General features: G+C 31.8%; 1 protein-coding gene and 1 pseudogene across 1 annotated transcript; both read right to left on the bottom strand.

The window, feature by feature from the left end:
* Positions 1–6,945: 6,945 nt before the first annotated feature.
* LOC134706177 (uncharacterized) lies at positions 6,946–11,209 on the bottom strand. Its single transcript, XM_063564885.1, has 3 exons — positions 11,050–11,209; positions 8,804–9,124; positions 6,946–7,610 (listed from the first exon to the last, which is right to left on the bottom strand). The coding sequence occupies exons 1-3, from the start codon at positions 11,069–11,071 to the stop codon at positions 6,946–6,948; spliced, it is 1,008 nt and encodes a 335-aa protein (XP_063420955.1). The 5' UTR covers positions 11,072–11,209.
* A 1,477-nt stretch (positions 11,210–12,686) lies between these two features.
* LOC134706178 (uncharacterized) lies at positions 12,687–14,681 on the bottom strand (annotated as a pseudogene).
* Between the last annotated feature and the right edge of the window lie 5,461 nt (positions 14,682–20,142).

Raw genomic sequence — 20,142 nt, forward strand, 5'->3', positions numbered from 1 at the left:
CTTTAGAGAAACAGATTCCGACACTATAACTCGTGTATTACGATATTTCTCCACTCTCGACAGTTAAATTTTATTATTTAAAGGGCTCGGCAAGCCTCGCGCTTTAAATAATAAAATTTAACTGTCTCGAGTGGAGAAATATCGTAATACACTTGTTGCAGTGTAAGAATCTATATATCTTAGTTTTGTCACAATTACTACATCTATTTGAAAGTATTTATTTGATCTTGATGTTTGCATGGCAGATTATTCAGTTGTTCCTGTAATGTTCAGAAATAGGCAATGTATTTCTCATAGTTACATTAAATGTATTTTTCAGAGGAATCCGTTGTTGATTGGATATCAATTTAAATAGATGTAGTAATTTTGACAAAAATAAGATACATATCTTAGTTTTAAGTATGAAATTATCTCCAAAAAAATAATAACCATAAGGAAATGGTAGTATGGGAACATTTCCCTACGATAAATAATACCAAAAATAACTTCAAAGTCTGCAAACATCTAACTGTAAAATAGTTGCATACGCCATCGACACGCAAACATTAGGAAATGTGTTGACTTTAAGATAATTACATGAAAAAAGAGTGAAAAACCTATACAGCAACATATATCACAACAGTAAAAAATGACTGGAAAAACATTCTCCATGAAAAATATAGCGACACAAGTTACAGATATAGGAGATAGAGTGTGTGGTTATAGTTAAAATCCATAGACGCCATGCAAAAAAAAATGTTTTAATGAACCTGTTACCGTCTTAGTTCATTAAAAGTCTCAACCAAACAGTTTTCTAATACTGTTCTCGTAAAATCATCATTCTGGTGTTGATATTTTTAAAGAAGATTTAACTCGTCGAGGGTACATTTGATATCAATGAGATAATGTACGAGTTCATTTATAGAAATTCAGAGGGCATACGGAATAGTATTTCAATTTTTGTCGTTAATACAGTTAAAACATTAGAGAACAGAAATAGGTTACCTTTTATAAATTCATCAGAAAACACATTCACTTGTTAATATACTACTATTACTAGTGTGAGACTACGAAACGTTAAGGTTATGTTATTAATTATACATGCTTAATTTTTTTTCAAATTTTATTAAGATTTAACAACTTAGATTATATCTACGTTATTTGCATTATCGTTTGGTTTATTGTTGCTCCTCAGTGTTTCTGTTGTTTCATTGTTTTCCTCTTAGAGTTGATTTTAATTTAAAACCCGGATTTGATTTTTTCTCAATCAATTTATGTGTTTTGAACAGCGGTATACTACTTCTGCCTTTATTTGCGAAATGTTCTACAACATGTTACCTAACAAACGCCCGTCTTTCGTTTTAATTTTTAAGCCATTTATCTTTGGTCAGTTTTTTTATAATCAATCCAATGACATTTGGTATCATAAATTAAATAACCAAAAACAATTGTGTAAGAAATTAAATATCGTATTCATCTCATTTCCTTATGCATTACATTTGACCTTGTATTTCAGTACTACCCACTCGTTTCCTAATCTATTGTAAAATTCGTCGAGAAGACTTTTGCATACTACCACGTGTGTCCCGTTCATATTAATTAAGAATCTTTTCTCAGTAAACTTCATAACAATGAAACCGAAAGTTCGGGGGTTAAGTTTCCGCGCTATCGGCGATATTCCCTTTCTACTCTAGAAAAGTGTTTAACACTTATTATTATTAACTTTCCATCTACTTTCGAAATAAACAAAGAGAAGGATGACAATGTTCAACATATGGGTTTTCCTTCATACAGGAACTTTCTTAGTGTTTTTGATTGTTTTCTAAATAAACTTGTATCTCCAGCTAGACGTCACCGACAAAAGGCGGCGTATTTTTTTTTATCAGTAAAGTATTATCAAACAACAAACTATTTGTTCATGTTTATTTCCGAATGATCTCAGGTGATTTAAGAACATGTTTGAAATGTTTAAATTATCGAGAAGATATCAGGTCCTTTCTTTTATATTGCAATCGATTGTCATCCTCATTTAATGTGATGTGTGTTACTTATTTTCAAATATTGAAGCCAGGTTATTATCTAAAATAGGGCATGCTGGGTAAAAATAGTTTTAATCAGTTAGTAAGTATCTGCTTTAGTGTGATTAGAAGATCTCAAAAAGTCCACTGAAAATGAAAGGTCTGACTAACAGTCATATAAAAAAGAAGATGTGGTATGATTGCCAATGATACAACTATCTACAAAAGACCAAATTACACACACATTAACAACTATAGTTCACCGTACGGCCTTCAACAATGAGCAAAACCCATACCGCATAGTCAGTCATGAAAGGCCCCAATATGACAATGTAAAACAATTCAAACGAGAAAACTAACGGCCTTATTTATGTAAAAAAATGAACGAAAAACAAATATGTAACACATAAACAAACGACAACCACTGAATTATGGTCATTAATTATAACGATGGGCATTCATTTACTTTGACATGACCTCTCAATGTCAATTTCTAGTTGTACGTCATGATATGAGGCTGACTTAACTGTATCCCTCATTTCAAGTTCGACAGTATTGATGAGTATAACATACCCATAAAGTTCAAATAATTTAGCGAACGGACATTATCCTTACAGCCTTGTTTATCGTTTTTTGTATTCATCGACAACAGCGCTTAAAACCTATTTGGGCCATTTCAATTAAATAAAATCGTTCTGTTATCTCATGTAGACATGGAGCGGTGTAGAACATCTTTACAATGGTGTTTTTCTATCATACGAGCCAACTTAATTAACATTCACAGAGATGCTTTTTGTCAAATTATGAACTTCGACATCTGACATCTCAGGTATGCTTTTAATGAAATTTATTTGCCACACATGTTACTGTTTTCCACTAGGTCATCATTTTTAAGGGTTTTCTACTCATCAGTATCCTAAGGCAGAATATCATATAATATGATTTCTGGATAGATTATTGTTTCATCAGAACTTTTTAATAATTTATCGTGCTTAATTACATTTATTGTTGTGAACGTTGCATTAGTCATATCATAATTGGTTACACATTAGCTTGTTGTTTCAATGAGGATGGGGAACATCTGCATACCCGGGGTTTTAAACTTTTGTATCCTGTACACTAAATGATGCTAAGCTTTCTAGTAAACAATTGTTTATAAAAGTACTTCAAATAAACAATTTTATCGAGTTTTAAAACATATTCCTTGGAATCACAGACACCGAGGGCAATAGTTGTATCCGATGGGACAATTAACTTACTATTCCACGAATATCCAGTCAGTAAATGTTTTATTATACGAAAGATGCATCATACAATAAATGACGGGGCTCAATCAACTATCGTAATATAAAGAACAGAAACACAACCGTATTGTTTCATGTTTACGTCATATATATCCAGAATGGTAGGGCTACGTTATGTACTAATACAACCCTAGATACAAGAGGTAAAACTCGACGTTGCAACTCCCTCATCATCTCAAAATTAGCCAAAACCGTAGCTTGCCGTCATATAATTTTACCAAGGTCCAATAGTTAAAAAAAATATTGATCAGTCAAATTGTAGAACGCTTGCAATTTAAAACAAAATTGTGAAAGTATTGTGTACTTATTTTATAAAGAACATGATCACTCAGATAAAATAAACACAGGTAATGCTAAAACGTAATCATTGAAGATAACATGATTTAAAATGACAATAGCCCAACCCATAAATAAACGTGTTACAAAATCGAAAATTCAAGATTTTATTAAAGTCAATCAGAAATCATTCAAATACATATAAAACTTAGTATACAATAAATAATAATAATTAACACCATTTAATGATAAAAAAACATATATGGTTACACATCACACAGGCATGCGTCTCTGAAACAGATAACTTTGACAGGACAAGGAGATCGAGACTTATGTATATAATCTCATACGCAGCAACAGGTTTTCTTTTTCTTTACTTGTTATTGTTTGTGTCATTATGGTCTTTTATGGATAGTTGTCTCATTGGCAATTACACCACATCTTCTTTTTTATATTAAAGCAATTTTAAGAATTTTATAGTTCCATGCGTTTACCATGAGATTTAAAAACGTTACTTATATGATATATTTTCGAACATCCAAATAGTTTGGTCGCCTGCATGGTTTGATATTTGCGACTGTCAGATTGCCAGGCCAAACGAAATCCATCATCAGGCACCTATTAAACGATACAGTGTACTTGTCCGATTGTCAAGTAAATACTGAAACAAAAGAAAACAATAATCGAAGAGAAAAAAAGATTCCAAATTGACTTATATTTGGAGTTAAACATTGAATAAATATTCGTCAATCAGTGTAGGATTCTGTTGTTGAAAATTTTTGAAAAAATGTGAAATGAATGAAAAATTGGACAATATTCAACCCCGATATCATGTTGTTATATGATGAATTTTCACTTTCGAACAGCGGTATACTATTTTTGATTTTAGGCAATATATCTAACCATGTTAACCATGTTAAAGATTGGGGTACCTGCAAGTGAATGCATACGAGAGCTGTATCCAATTATCGACTCCAGGTCAAGCACTGGAGCTCGAATCTGATAAAATTAATCAATTATCAGTGTTCTTATTTGAGATCTTGCACAGTATAACAGTCTAACATATCATTCCCAAACCTCTCTGGTTTAGATAGACAAGTTTGTTTCCAATACATCAATAAAGTCCCGCATCCGGAGGCGGGCCTCAGTTGGCCCATTGATAAATATGTGTACTATTTTAGTGACAATGGACGTCCAAAAAACATATAAATGTAATGAAATAAAAAAAAAACATACAAGACTAAAATAAATTCAGAGGCTTCTAACTTTCGATAGGCGAGATAAAGGCGGAGCGAAAAAACACGTTTTGTGAGATCAGAAACCCTATACATTTGTACATCGAGACAATTTGTAATAAAGCAATAGCCACCGAACAACTCAGTTAAAAAAAGGCCGATTCTGATGTCAGAATAGGTGAAAAACGAAAATAAGCAAAATGTCAATAATGCTTTAGTAATTTAGGACTGCTAGCAGTTACTTACAGGCAAGATTCGTACCTCAATTAAACTATTAAAAAACAAAATCTTCACTTAAGCAAGTTCATTTCCTCCCGTTAGGGGTACAGTATGATACCATCATAAAATATAGAAGAAGACCATAACCCGTAGCATGCCTACAATTGGTATTGAAATAAATATGTTTTTTGACATGCAAAGACCCTTTGAGTAAATATCAAACTATGCCATCCCTAGTGACCTGACAACAGTTTCGTAACTAGTCTTCCTAATAGTATACATTAATAATTCTTATACGATTTGCATATTGGAGAAAACGATGATATGATTGGTCGAGAGAACTTCCGGTAAGTGATCTTGACGTTGGTTATTTTTCGATAGACGACTTTGACCGAACCTCTTTTCGTAACCAATGTAAACAAGATTGCGGCGAAAATAACACCGACGTTAACAAAATTTATTTTCCCTGCACGTCAATTGTTAAAAAAATTAATACAACGAAAACATTAGTTTGAAAAATAGTAAGAATTTAAGCACTTTTCTTTTTATCAGATAGCAAATTTCATTGAATACATTTTTTTGCGTTAATCAACAAATATATTCATGCGCCAATAGTTAAATACTAGTACACAATCAACAATTGAGGAAGCAATTAAAATCGGAGGGACCCAATTATTAAAGTTAATTTACACAATTATTCAAACGAAACATCTGTGCTGCTGAAATGTTTGGTACTATGTTATAAGCTACTGCATAACTACTGAAATCCAACATAATCCAACATATTTTCGCGGATACGTTATTACGTGTTTAGTACTTTCAAGCCAATTTTGCAGCAATAAATAATCACAATTTTCTCATTAACTTGTAGTTATATCTGAAAAGTTCAAACTTTTACATATGAGGGACCATTTATAATTACTGGCCATCGGTTTATTTTATTACTGGCGAAAGTTAGCGAAATTTAAAATTATATAAAAAAGAAGTTGCAAGATTGCCAAATGAGACAACTCTCCACAAAAGTCCAAAATTACACAGAAATTAACAACTATAAGTCACCGTTTGGCCTTCAATAATGAGTCCATTCCACATATTAGTCAGCTATAAAAGTCACAAAATGATAGTGTCAAACAATTCAAACGAGAAAACTAACGGCCTTATGTATGTTCAAAAAATGAACAAAAAACAATTATGTAAAACATTAACAAACGACAACCAAAGGATTACAGGCTCCTGACTTCGGACAGGCACAAACATACCAAATGTGGCGGGGTTTGACATGTTAGCGGGACCCTAACCCTCTCTCTAACCTAGGACAGTGGTATAACAGTACAACATAAGAACGAACTATAAAAATCAGTAAACAAGGCTGAATTCATCAGATGGACAAAAAGATAACGGTAAGTTTGGTTGAATTTATCAATTAAATGCATTTTCGACGGGTTTTACTGATTTTAGTCATAAATTGTGATTCATAACAGTACAAAAACAAGTCCGATATTAAAGAGGGTAATTAGTGCCTATAGGGATACCTACAATCTTTCGATAAACTTTGTTGCCGAAACGTATATAAATATTATCAAGGAGAAAAATTAACAGTTTCAATCATCTAAGCACACCTACAGTAGTTATATATTACATATTTACCTTTCTCATTAGAGAAGAGAAGCTTCACATGACTTGCATCAAATATATGTACATTTAGATTTACCAAACGACCATTTAATTTAATAGGAAAACTTTTGTTTGATAACATTTGGAAATGTGGTGTAAAGAGTAAAAACATAAAAACTGTTAGTTAGTTTACAAAACATATGAATATACTATTAATGTAATATTCCTCTAACTAAATTTGTGTCATAGATAAAGTAGATAAAACTTGGGTCAAACTATATAAAAAAAAATCAAATATTTCTAAGCAATCACATTAATAATTGGAAGATTTTTAAAATCGTACGCATACATTATTTCAAGTTTTGTTTCAAAAGTTTTAGGATTATAAACACCAAACGCTAGACAAAGTTGATCAGCGGACACTACTTTTGTAAACGTGTACAATATATTCGAACTGTCCTTGTCAATAACAGAGAACTCATTGCGGTTCATATTAACAAAGAATCCAAGTATTCCTGTGTCCACTCTACCAACTGTATTAGTGGTGTCTATCATCTTCACTTCCTCACGCGTGTTCGTAGTTCCATGTTTGGCTATAAGGCATATGCTAGTATTGCAATTATTAATGAAAAACGACCACCCGTGATTTCCTACATAATGTTTACTGTCTATTTCGTTACGACTAGCCACTCCTACTTCAAGGACTAAGGATGTTGAGTCATAATTCAGGGACTTTAATATTTTGAACAAGAACCTAATTTCAAAGTACATTTTACTTGTAGAGGTTAAACATCTATCTCCAATTGTTCCTTTGTAATTGTTCAACTGTTCCGGATGATTCACGGGATTCGGGGTCTCTTTAGTGAAAGAATTGCCCAGAACGGTATTATCATCGGACATGAACACTAATGAATGAGTCGACTTTCTGACAAATTTCAGAGAAAACAAATATTCAGCCTGGTCATCTGAAATAAACCAATATATACTAAATTCATACAGTTATCATTTGTTTTAATCCTTATTTTTCATTTCTAAAGTTGACAAAATAAACAGTATTATGCTGCTGTTCGAATGTAATAAACGAAAATCTGTTATAACTAAATGAAATGAGTCATACAAAAAAGTTTGAATATCGACTCTCGCAGCTGAGATGTACCAGTTTATAATGATTTCTGAGTATACCTTGTGAATTATATATTTATATAAATTCATTAATGTGAGTTTATGAAGATATTGGGAAGCTCATCATTTATATTTTTTTTTATTTCTGCCAATGTTGACCTACAGACACCTCATTCTATTTGAGTCCAACTTGCTAAAACAAATCAGATTTTACGTTTTTCACGTAAAGTCGAAAAGGAAAGTACTGCCGTTAACAGTAAATTTATATCACAGACAATTTTTACGAAACCTAACATGCTTGTAGTATTCGGGTATTCAACAAATGAATAACAATTTGAGTCATTTTTTTATTGGTTTCTTGACCATAACCTGGCCAAACTGTAAGGCTCTACCTATGTTTTTACATCAAAAGACCCCATGTGATCGAGGTTACGTTTATACTATAAATATGGTAAGAGACTACGAATACGTAATATACCTAGTCGTAGATTCATATGAAACTACAAATTAAACAAAAAAAATATATGTATATTTTTTTTGCATAACTAAATGGACAGTTTTTATTATAAAACTTATGCACACATTGTTCTTATTTAGCAGAAATGTACTTTTTGTTAGTTGTTTGCTTCCAGTTGACTATTCATCGACATGTTATCTTATTGAAGTTGTAATTCATGTGCCTAATATCCATGCTTCCTTGTTGATTGTTCACTTAAGTGGTTATTGGTAAACTATGGCTTCAAAACACAATAATTAATTAGCTGCCATATTGCCACATCATAACATTCCGAGAGGCTTTTTGTAAGATGATACGATGTGGATGCGTAGAAAATGATAAAATTGTGCACAGGAGACAGAGATTATAATTTAAACGTGCATAAGTTCACGAATTGGATAAACCTTTTTTCAGCAGTCACTCGCGATCGATTCATATTAGGTATATCGATAATTTTAGAAAACAATATTTCATATTTTCCCCACTTAGATTTATATTTCACTCGTTTGAATGCAGAAAATAGAAAAAGATCAAATATACCATTTTCCGGTGATGAGGATTTTGATAACATCACAGGGACAACTATCACTAGTGTCAGGATAACACCACATACGAATGCAAGTATGGTCCACTTGTACTGCTTCAATCTAATCCATATATCTCTGGTAGTTCTTGGCTCTGTGGTCACTCTATTAACACTCTCATACAACTGCATCGGTACATTAGCAAATTGACGAGGTTCATGTACATTTTTAAACTGTGCAGTGGTACCTTGCAGAGTAATAACTTGTCTTTCGTCTCTAACGTTGTCACAATAATCAGATGCTACATCCATTGAACCTCTTTCATTGTCGAAGCTAACTATACATAAAAAATACAGTATACGATTCAAAGAACTACATGATATGCGTTTATTATTTCTCTACTCAAATTTATAATTAACTTACTAACTTTCTGTTTCATCCCTATTAATGATTTTGTGAGTATGTCTAAAGTTTTGATTTGTGCCAAATCGTTATTTTTTGTTATTTAGTTATTGCCTTTAAACACCACCGGATTCGGCAATCAACATATATAGACTATCCTTTACACCAAACATGAAAATCACTGTCGGCATAATTTGTGACCTTGTCTATATACTTAAGATGTATTGTAAAAAAACATTTTAAACCCAGAAAACCAGAAACATAAATATATATATACGATATAGAACATTCATAGAGATTGGAACCTGCTTGTTCCCGCGTATTTGTACTCAGAAAAAGGATAACTTGTGATGGATCTGGTCGCATACAGCTTTCTCGTTGTTATAATAATTAATCTGGTTCTAAACAGATTGAAAATTGATAGAAAATCATAGGTTTCAACCGAATATCTAAACGGATTGTCTATGATAAATACAATATTTTAAAATACGAATAGATTTGTATCAATATTTTTAAAAGCGGAATACTGTTATAATAGTTTGTTTTAACAGCTAGTTGGGTAAATGTTGTTAAAATAAGTCCAAAAACATCATTGATATGTGTACTTGTTGCAGTTTTTGTTTTCAATTTGAAGAGGGGGTAGTTCCTTTTATACTTATGTAGAAAAGGTTTAGGAGGTATTTTAATTCATTTTGTCTAGTTCATGAGATAAAGACGATATTTTTTTTTAATATTTTTATGCTAATTTTGTGTGAGTCACCTCATATTTCACAAGTAATCAAATCAAAAGATCATCAAATACGCAAGTTCTAACACATATATATATCTTATATTACAATAAGGAAGGAAGGTTAATAAAACCTTTAGTTAAATCATATATGAAGTGTTAAAAAGGGCAAACGGCAAAGAGTTGAAAAGAACCGGATTAAATATCTAGCACACAATGATCAAATTACGCATTATTAGTCAATCCAAACCTTATGCCATATTTTTTCGTGTTTATTAGATTCTGTGGGGAGGACTTTGCTTATATCTTTGCTCTTTTGTGGTGACAAGTCAATTTTTATATTTTGACAAATCATTAAATATTAACTAACATCCAAACCGCAACAGTGTTTTTTGTCAAAGAATACTTATATTTTCCATTCACTTCGCATTACTTAAAATGTTGCATGTAAAACAGATTTACTCCAAAAAGGTATTCTCAAAATGACGGCTGCCACTACTGTAACAGCATATGCTCAAGATTCACCCACAGATCATATTTGAGCCTTATCAATTTCATGGTCCTGCACTGTGAAATTTGATGATGGTATTTTCAGAACCTCTGTTTAGTGTGGTCACGCAATTCATATCGTTTAAACAAAACTAATTCAAGATAAATATGCAACAAGAAACAAGGAATAATAGTAATGATAATTATAAAAATACACCAACAAAAAACTAGGAATATAAGAAATAATAATTGTAAGAAACACATCAACTAGAACTAGGAATGATAGTAATAATAATCATAAAATCTTTCCAACAAGAAACTAGGGATAATAGTAAATATTATCATTTTAACACACCAACAAGAAACTAGGAATAATAGTAAATATTATCATAAAAACACACCAACAAGAAACTAGGAATAACAGAAATAATAAATTTAAAGAAATTACTAACAAGAAATTAAACTTGGAATGAAAGTAATAATAATTATTAAAAAAAAACACACCAATAAGAAACCTGGAATTATAGTAAAATAATCATTTAAAACAAACTAACAAGAAGCTAGGAATTATAATAATAATCATAACATTTATACAAATTTATGATCATAACTATTGAATAATAATTATTCAAAAATACACTTACTGCTAATATTCGACTTTGTCATCTTGATAACACACCAGCAATATCAATGCAATATGACGAACTAAAAAATATTCTTGAAGGTTCACAATATTTTAGGTGTAAAATAAAATAACCTCTTTTTTATTTACTTTTGTTGTTATATTCACACACACTAAATCCACTTATGTGGTCGTATCAACAAACAATCATATTTGACCTAGGCACGGGAAAATATTGGATTCTACGAAAAACATACAAAACAATAGAAAAAACTTCATAGAGGCTATTGTAAGAACATTAACATCTATTAATCCTGACTTATGTCTTTTAATAGGAACAGTACAATCTAGGAAAACATGTTATTTTTAGACTTCAATGAAATAAAGAAACACATAATAGTAATCAAAGGAACTAGGAATAATAGTATTAATAATCATAACATTTATACAAATAAAAAACAAACTTACAAGACACTATGAATACTATAAATTATAATCATAACATTTATACAAGTTTATAATTATAACTATTGAATAATAATCATATACAAAAACACTCGCTGTTAATATTCGACTTTTTCATCTTGATAACAAACCTACCAAAATCAATGCAATATGACGAACTAAAAAATATTCTTGAAGGTTCACAATATTTTAGGTGTAAAAAAAAATAACCTCTTGTTTATATACTTTTGTTGTATCATTGACACACACTAAATCCACTTATGTGGTCGTATTAACAAACAATCATATTTGATATAAAAACGGGAAAATATTAGATTCTACGAAAAATATACAAAACAATTGAAGAAACATTATAGATGCTATTGTTGGAACATTGACCTCTATCAATTATAACTTATTGTCTTTTAATAGGAACAGTACAAACCAGAAACACATGTTAATTTTAGACTTCTATAAAATAAAGAAAAGAGACTGCATCCCGAGCAAAGGGAAGCACACATACGAAGACTAAAAAAAGGTCTTTAACACAGTAAGAACATCCGGCAATTGAAGGCGGGATTCAGCTGGCCCTTTAACAAAATATGTACTAATCCCGTTAAAATGGACTTGACACTAATCTCCGACACATATACATGAACTAAAATTAAAAAGCTCAAACACTGACATTTGACAGATACAAGAATGATGTCAGGATAAACAAGCTTTGCGAGATCGCACCTCCTACACTTCTAACCAATGAAGAATAAACAAACACAAAGCTAAACGCACCGAAAAACTCAGCTTAAAGGGAGTCCGACTCCGATGTCAGTATAGGTAACAATTGAGCCGCGTCGGATAGAAATCGACCTTATGCAAAAAAAATCTCAATTTGAGTTTTGTTCATATTAATTTTGATGATAGTCATACAATTTGAATACAAAAAACCGTTTTACTCTAACTTTCTTTTTTTAAAAGTTTCGCCATTTCAAAGTTTTGACGGATAATTATATTTAACATCAGATATCACGACAACGTCGTGAAATTAACGTTATCGTGCATTGATTTTATTCTGTATCGGTCCTTTTCTCGCAATAAAGAGAGACATGAAATCATACATTGGTATACAATATTTAATTTAATTTATAAGATTGTTACAATGAAGCAATACATGATTCTCAAGTTTTCAATCCAACTTTAACCAGTTTATGTAAAGTGTTACTCCTCTGAAGCACGAGGACAAAATTCGTCACGGAAATTAAACTGAACAAAAGGACGGACTTCATTGTACAGATAACGCCTTCTCTCCTCTGTCAGCCCTGCTGGCTGAATAACTTCTGGAAGTGTCGTGAGCAACTCCGGTAGGTTTGCGCTTTCCTTTAGGAGGATCAGTCTTTTCTCCGGTTCATCAAGAGTTTCCCTCGCAAATACAACTCCTACTTCGTCACTGGTAAATCTGAAGTGATGGAATTTTCCTATACCTCTGAGTGGTTTAAAATATTTACTGAAGAAATGATCCCATCTGTACCACTTTAAGCTGTTTTCGTCATCGTCATTTTCATTGAAAACTTCTGACCTATTGCATTTGGCAGAATTGTCAACAATTTTAACCAGTTGCGAAACAGTGTTTACGTCCGACTTTCTAAATTTTTTTTCAACATGCCAAAACATGCGTCACATAAACATTTTGTGTGCCCAGCAATCATAAAATGCAAATTAATAGTTTTGTGTAAACCCTTTGCGCATCTCCACAACAGATAATGTAAAGTAGTTTTATTTTTGTTTTGTCCCACGGAATTATCAGCATGAAAATGACACGCTTTTTCACCGTAAGTATTACCATGCAGATAATGGTGGAGCATACTTAAAACAGCATTGGGTCCATGTGTCCGACTTCCATTTTCTCCAATTGTTTGTTGCTCATCAATCAAATAATTAGTTTGCATTGGAAAGTTTTCATCGCAAACTCCAAATATTTGAACCTTTCGAGGTGTTAAAAAGTAAAGAGCTCCAACTTGTTGAGACGAATGTGGCAAATTTACATATTGTGAAAAGTCAAAAGTGTAATGAACATTTTCAAAATTTTTTGAACATGGAGTGTTATACTTTCCTATTGGAGACTCAGCTAACTTTAATTCATCACGTGATCTTTGTGTACATAATTTATAATATTCACGCTCCGTCCGCGCAGACTGTATATGGTCAATTAATTTTTGAGTTGTCATTAATTTCGCGTCTTCTGAAATAGATCCTGAAATATTCTCCCTCAACTGAAAACACGTTGTACACAGATCTGTCTTTGGTTTCATAAATTGAATATGAGGGACACATGCATTCCAAACTTCTTTAAATACGGTTAGTTGAACATGTTGTTGTTCTGAGTTAACGCATGAACTAACATATTTGGAGTGTACATATTTCTTGCTCTCGCTACAAGGTAGTAGAATAGGAGGGGTATTGTCGGTTGCCCGAGGCGCAGCCGGGAGAGGGAGACCAAATTCATCAGCATACCGCTTGATAAATTTTATCGTATTTTCAATCACTTCAAATGAATGTCCGTGATTCGATTTTCTTCCACTAAGACCATGTGATCGAGGGGTTACGCCATTTGCATTTAAGTGCTGTTTTAAACTTTAAAAATTCGCTCCTCCCAATGTTATAAATATTTCTCCATGTGAACTCGCATATCTCAACTCCTTGAAAAGAATATCGGTATCGTTTTCGTTCTCTCTTTCCTCCTCTGAAAACCGAGTCTGTTATTTCTAAGTTTTCTAATTTTGAAAGCAAGTATATGTCACGCTCTGCTTTTTTAAATTCAAAAACAGATAACGATACATCATAGGCCTGTTCTCTGAATGTGGAAAGCTTTGTAAAACATTTTTTTGTACAATTACAGTCGTTAGCAAATAGAGCATTTATTCGAAGTCGGGAAGGATCCTCTAATTCATCATTTTGAATAAGAGAACATGTATTTTCTGATTGATCTTGAATGACGGAAGTGGAATAAAATTCCCGGGCCCTAGCTTGAATTGTGTCACATGTATTTTCAATATCAGATTCGTCATTTTCAATATCGGAATCGCTGTTATCAGACACATTCAGTTCATTATTGCTTGATGCCAAAACCTCTGGTATTGACCCTATATATTGTTCAAAATAGGCAACTGCTTCATTTTCTAGTTCTTCGCATCCTATGTTATTGAACCAGTCCATTTCAGAAATTTACTACAACATTAAAAAGGAATGAAATTAAAGACACATTGAACCAAGAGAATTTTTCTATACGACTGGTTGTCGCGCTTTGCGCCATTATAGTTCACCAGTGATTTGTGACAGGTAGATCAAAATCTCAAATACTATCTATGTAAATTAGAGTAGTTCAAATTTCAAAATAAACGTTTTTTTTAGATAGAAATTTTGGTTTATTATTTATAAATCCGACATCACAGTTTACATCTTCCCAAATTGTTACCTTAATCACGCAGACGGACGGACGGACGCAAAATTGTAAGACCCACGGATGCATAGATCAGGAATTTCATTACCGAATACTAATTTTAAAGTTGTCGGGATATGAAAAAGAAGGTTTAAAAGGTTTTATTTTGAAAGTTATTAGTTTTCGAAATACATGACTTTGTACAAATGTAATATGCAAATGTTTCCCTCTTTCTTTCAATTTCTAAATAAAAATGTCATTGAACTAAATTACACGCAAAACATTTCTAAATTCCTGAATAGATAAGAACAGATAAATTGCACGCAAATAGTACAAAATCCACCTAGATCACGTCTTGGTCTTTGTTTAATATTGTATATTTGTGTTAATGTTTCTTTTTAGATTTTCCAAAATGCAACGGTACAATGATATGAATATATTTTGACTTAAATTTGTTTTTGCGTGTGTCACTGTCATGACTATGTGTAGCAAAGTTTTTCAATACAGCACAAATTTCGTTTTAAACTAGTTTTTCAGAATATTACTTTAGTTTAGTTCAGCTTAATAATTGTATACAATTATTTCTTAAGACGGGTGTTATATGCCACTGAACGAAATGAAAATAAATTTTACTAAAATAGAATCAAAATAGATAGTACTTTCACTTTGTATAAAAAGTAAAAATAGATCGTGAACGTAAAAATAGTTCAATATATAGAACGTATTAGGAAATACATACCTTAGCAAAACAATGTATTCCTGTTAGCCAAAACTGATACTAAGGTTGAGAAATATGTTATTTAGAAAAGGACAGAATCCAGGAACATTTTTTTTTATTAAAGCAGACGACACGCGACACGCAGGTGACGGTTCCCAGATAATTTGGAAATGTTCATGTCGGACCGGATAAAGCGGTTTCCGTGAAAGATTATAAGCATTTTTTACTAAACTTATCTGAAATACTATCATGACTATACTAGTTTTGTCCTATATGTATGGAATACGTTAGCTAAAAGCCCGATTTATTCAGATTAACATTGTATGGTTTCCCCGTATGTTTTTTTTTTACAAATTTCATATAAAACCCCACTAAGAAAAAATGTGAAGGCATATTATGTTGGATTTTCACAAAGTTAATACGGAGTTAAAAGACGTTGAATCGTCTAAAGTATACTAGTTTAATTTGTCATAGTTTTGTCGTCCATTACTTTTGTTTCTCATGTTATGAACATGTATAACAGTAACTTTTTACAATCTAATTTCGTTGAAATACATGAGAAATCTTTGAACAAAAACAATACTGGTTATATAACCAAAAATTGAAAACGTTTTACAACAAAAATCTATCCAAATAAACAAATATAACTGTGACAATTCTGCTTCTATTGGTACCTAGTACATTAAAATCCGACCAGGAATGTTCCCACAATAATTTTTTGAAAAAACGTAGTTTTGTAAGATAGCGACATGGTTTTTTTTTTATAACGTCAGAAACTACCTGTATGAAAACTTGTGAAACTTTATCGTAACGTTACTCGGTTTGACGTCGAATTGCATAAGGTCGATTTCTATCCGACGCGGCTCAATTGAAACTCTGCAAAATGGAAATGGTACATAAATTAGCTACTCTATTGACATGCCAGCCACATACCTCAATTAAACTGATTAGAGAGCATGTCTTCAAAATATTAAAATCAAGGACAATCGCTCCTGGTACGGTTTAGTTTCAGATCATCACAAAAAGATATCAAACGAACATTGCCTTCATCAAGCTAACAACTGGTTTGAGTATAAGTGTGTTTATTTCCGATGCAAAGAGCCTGTCAGTGATTCAAAATATTAATAACAAAATATGCTATTTTTCATACCCACACAACAGTATTGAAACTGTATAGCTTCGAAATGAGTCTGTTTAGGGGTTTGGTTAGCTCTTGAGGTGAATGCCAAAAAAAACTCTTGATAGAAAATTGCCATAACAGATTGGATGTGAATTACCTGAACGTAAAAGTGTTTGCATATTGATTGATTTTTACAATAACGTTTGATGTATTACTACCAATGATAAAGTATGGTAAATGTTTTGACTATATTGTTATATCGAAAACCCTTGTTTATTACTTTTACAGATTTTTTTTCGTTAAAATCAAATGTGTTGTTACATGCACAAGCGAATCGAACAGGTTTGAATAAATAAACACCACATGTACAAGGGAACGTCACTAACTAAAAATGGATAGCTTACAATAGGAAATGGACAGAGAATCATCTCCTTTATCATAATATTTCAGTATTACCTGATTGCCTGAATAAGTGAATTAAAATTTAATGGCGTCTTACTGAGATAGCATATTTGTTTTCACGAAAATTAATATCATTCCTACTCATGTTAAACTATTATTTTATAAATCAACTCAATACCTGAACATATTAATCGACTCAAATTGAATTATTTATAGTATAACTAAACACCGTATTTGAATATCAAAAATAAGACAACGCGAGACCGAACGGCGCATGGATTAAACGAGTGCGCAGCACGAGTGTAATCCATAGCGGCGTTCGGTCACAAGTTTTTTTTTAACTTGGAAATCAATGTAATTAATGGCAAACAATGTAATAAATTTATTTAATACAACATCGACATTGGACAAATGATATATATTCTAATATGAAAATTGTTACGTCCAGATTCGAACAAAATATCTCGTCTTGGTATTTAACAAAAGTAGTGATATCAATTCAAAACCTTATTTTGGAAGATTTCATTGCTAACTGTCAGTATTGTTACTCATAGACCTGTCAAATCAATTTTGAAAGTCGAAATTTAAATTACAATAAATAATAATATTCAGACTTGCGAAGCTTTTAAGATAAAAAGCCTTTGTGTAGTGGATTCTTGAAAATACATTGTTTAAATATATGGGCTCATACTTTTTGTTGTATTTAATCACATATAGACTTAGTTTACAACGATTTTGAAATGTTGTTCTTTGATAATGAAATGTATCATTGACATTTGAACGTTTCAATTTTTAATCTACATTAGAGATTTGAATTTAAAGGAAAATTCGACAACGCGTGGATGGGTGCAAATTTAAACAGAAAAGCATACAAATGAGATATTGAACCAGGATCATCATAGTTGATTTATTTTGTACAACTTTGTGACAAACAATCATCGGGTTCGAAGGTAGACTTGATAGGAAGAAATATTGCCATTCATATTGTGAGAAAATACCTGTTTGTAGTTTGTTTTCTTTTCGTCTTCATTCGTTAAAGCTTTTCATGAGTACTTTAATTTAATGCTCATGCATTTCATATTAAAGCCCCGGTCTCACCTTAATGGATAGCGCGAACAGACGCCGAACAGATAACTTTTTTTCAACCCGTTCATGTCCGTAAGACGCCCGTTCTTATCCATAAGACATCCGTCTATTTCCGTTTGATGTCCGTTCAGTGTCCGTTTCATCCGTCGACGTCCGTATTGTCCGGTGAAATTTTGTTAGCATGTTCAAAACCTTGAACGGACATTCAACGGATGAAGCGTCCGTTGTACATCCGGTATGCTTCCGTTTTGTATGGTACTTGTCTAGTCCGATCCGAAGTCCGTTTTATATTCGGTACTTGTCTGTTAATCATCCGTAAGAAGTCCGGTACACAAATTCATCAACGGACCTCTACTGGACGTATAACGAATACAACGGATGTGAAACCTGTGCTTTTTGTTCCTTTTTATTGCTATAGATTGAGGCCAAGATGTAATGTTCAATCGATTAAGGAAGGTTAGTCAGTCGTTACTTTTAACTTTACAAGTTGCATATTATATCAACATTTGCTTTATTTTACGTCGAATGACGATTATTTTCACCACTATAGCTGAAAGTTGTTTTACACATCTATTCATCATTAATAAAGTCCTACGACAAAGCACAAAATTTGTTGCAAAAAAAATCTCAAATGAAAAACATGTCGGAATATACATCGTATTATAGGTTCTTATTCCTTGTCAAAATCTCATGATAATTATAGGTTATGATTGTAAGTATTCGGACCAGACAAGAGAAACTTTGAAATTGACGTATTGTGATTCTTCGTTACATTTGTTGTTTTTATAGTGATATTAAGATGATAACACGATATTGACTGCTGTACCCTTATTTTTGACATTTTTACTCTTTGAGTATGTTTGTTTTGTTCATACATCGTTGATAATGTAATGTAATTTGATGCGACTGTCATACAAGTGAGAGGTTTAGCTAGCTATAAAACCAGATTCAATCCACCATTTTCTACATTTGAAAATGCATGTACCAAGTCAAGAATATGACAGTTGTTATCCATTCGTTTGATGTGTTTGGACTTTTGATTTTGCCTTTTGATTTTGGATTTTCCTTTTTGAATTTTCCTCGGAGTTCAGTATTTTTGTGTTTTTCGGAATTACAGTAAAAAAAAAATCAGTTACTTTTTTAATAAAATATTAATAGAAAACTACATAGCGATTCCTTAACAGTTTTTATCCTTTTCATTTAAATACGTTGTTTTTTTAACTGTATCTATGGTATAATAATTGTAACCTTTCAACAATGTAAGGCAATCAAAAATGTTCGTTTCCTTCGAGTTTTTGTATTTACGCAAAAAGTGCTGATATCTTATTATAGAATTAACCTTATCTGTTTAAATATTTGTATCAGTGGAATAAACAATTTTTGAGGTGCATCTTAATTTATACAACCTGATTTGTTTGATTTTTCGGTATTATATTTCATAAAAAATGTTTAAATAAAAACAAATTTGGGTTCAAGGTTCTGAGTTTTTTGTTTTTTTTTATTTTTTTTGTATGTTTCTTTGTCCATTGTTCTTACCAAAATTGTAAATATGTCAACGTAGTTCGATGTGTCAAAACCCCCGCCCATCTGAAAATTTGGTGAAGACCTAACAGATCGATTTACGTTTATAATAAATAAACAGTAAGGAGTTTTTCTCCGAATTGTGTTCCTACAATTTAAAGATATATATTCATAAGCCTAGCTGTATGATGAAGTTCGTGGCATCTGTAGGCATTATATTCAAACGTGTTAGAATGATTAATTTTTCGATCAAATTTCGTGATCACAATCATAAGTTTTAAATAACAAAATCAGAACTTCAGTACTCCTCCTGCTCAATCTAAAGATCACCTTCTTGAATTAACATCTTGTCTACAAACAGAAAGTTGAAATATATAATTTGTGTATGAGA

Source organism: Mytilus trossulus, chromosome 2, assembly GCF_036588685.1.
Source record: "Mytilus trossulus isolate FHL-02 chromosome 2, PNRI_Mtr1.1.1.hap1, whole genome shotgun sequence".
Classification (NCBI taxonomy): Eukaryota; Metazoa; Mollusca; class Bivalvia; order Mytilida; family Mytilidae; genus Mytilus; species Mytilus trossulus.

What these genes read in the sequence shown, in the direction of transcription:
- LOC134706177 (XM_063564885.1), bottom strand. Translation starts at nt 11,071, where the DNA reads ATGACAAAGTCGAATATTAGCA. An exon ending in GACAAAGTCGAATATTAGCA is followed by an intron (nt 9,125 to 11,049) that starts GTAAGTGTATTT and finishes TTTTATGTATAG; the next exon opens with TTAGCTTCGACAATGAAAGA. An exon ending in ATCCTCATCACCGGAAAATG is followed by an intron (nt 7,611 to 8,803) that starts GTATATTTGATC and finishes GGTTTATTTCAG; the next exon opens with ATGACCAGGCTGAATATTTG.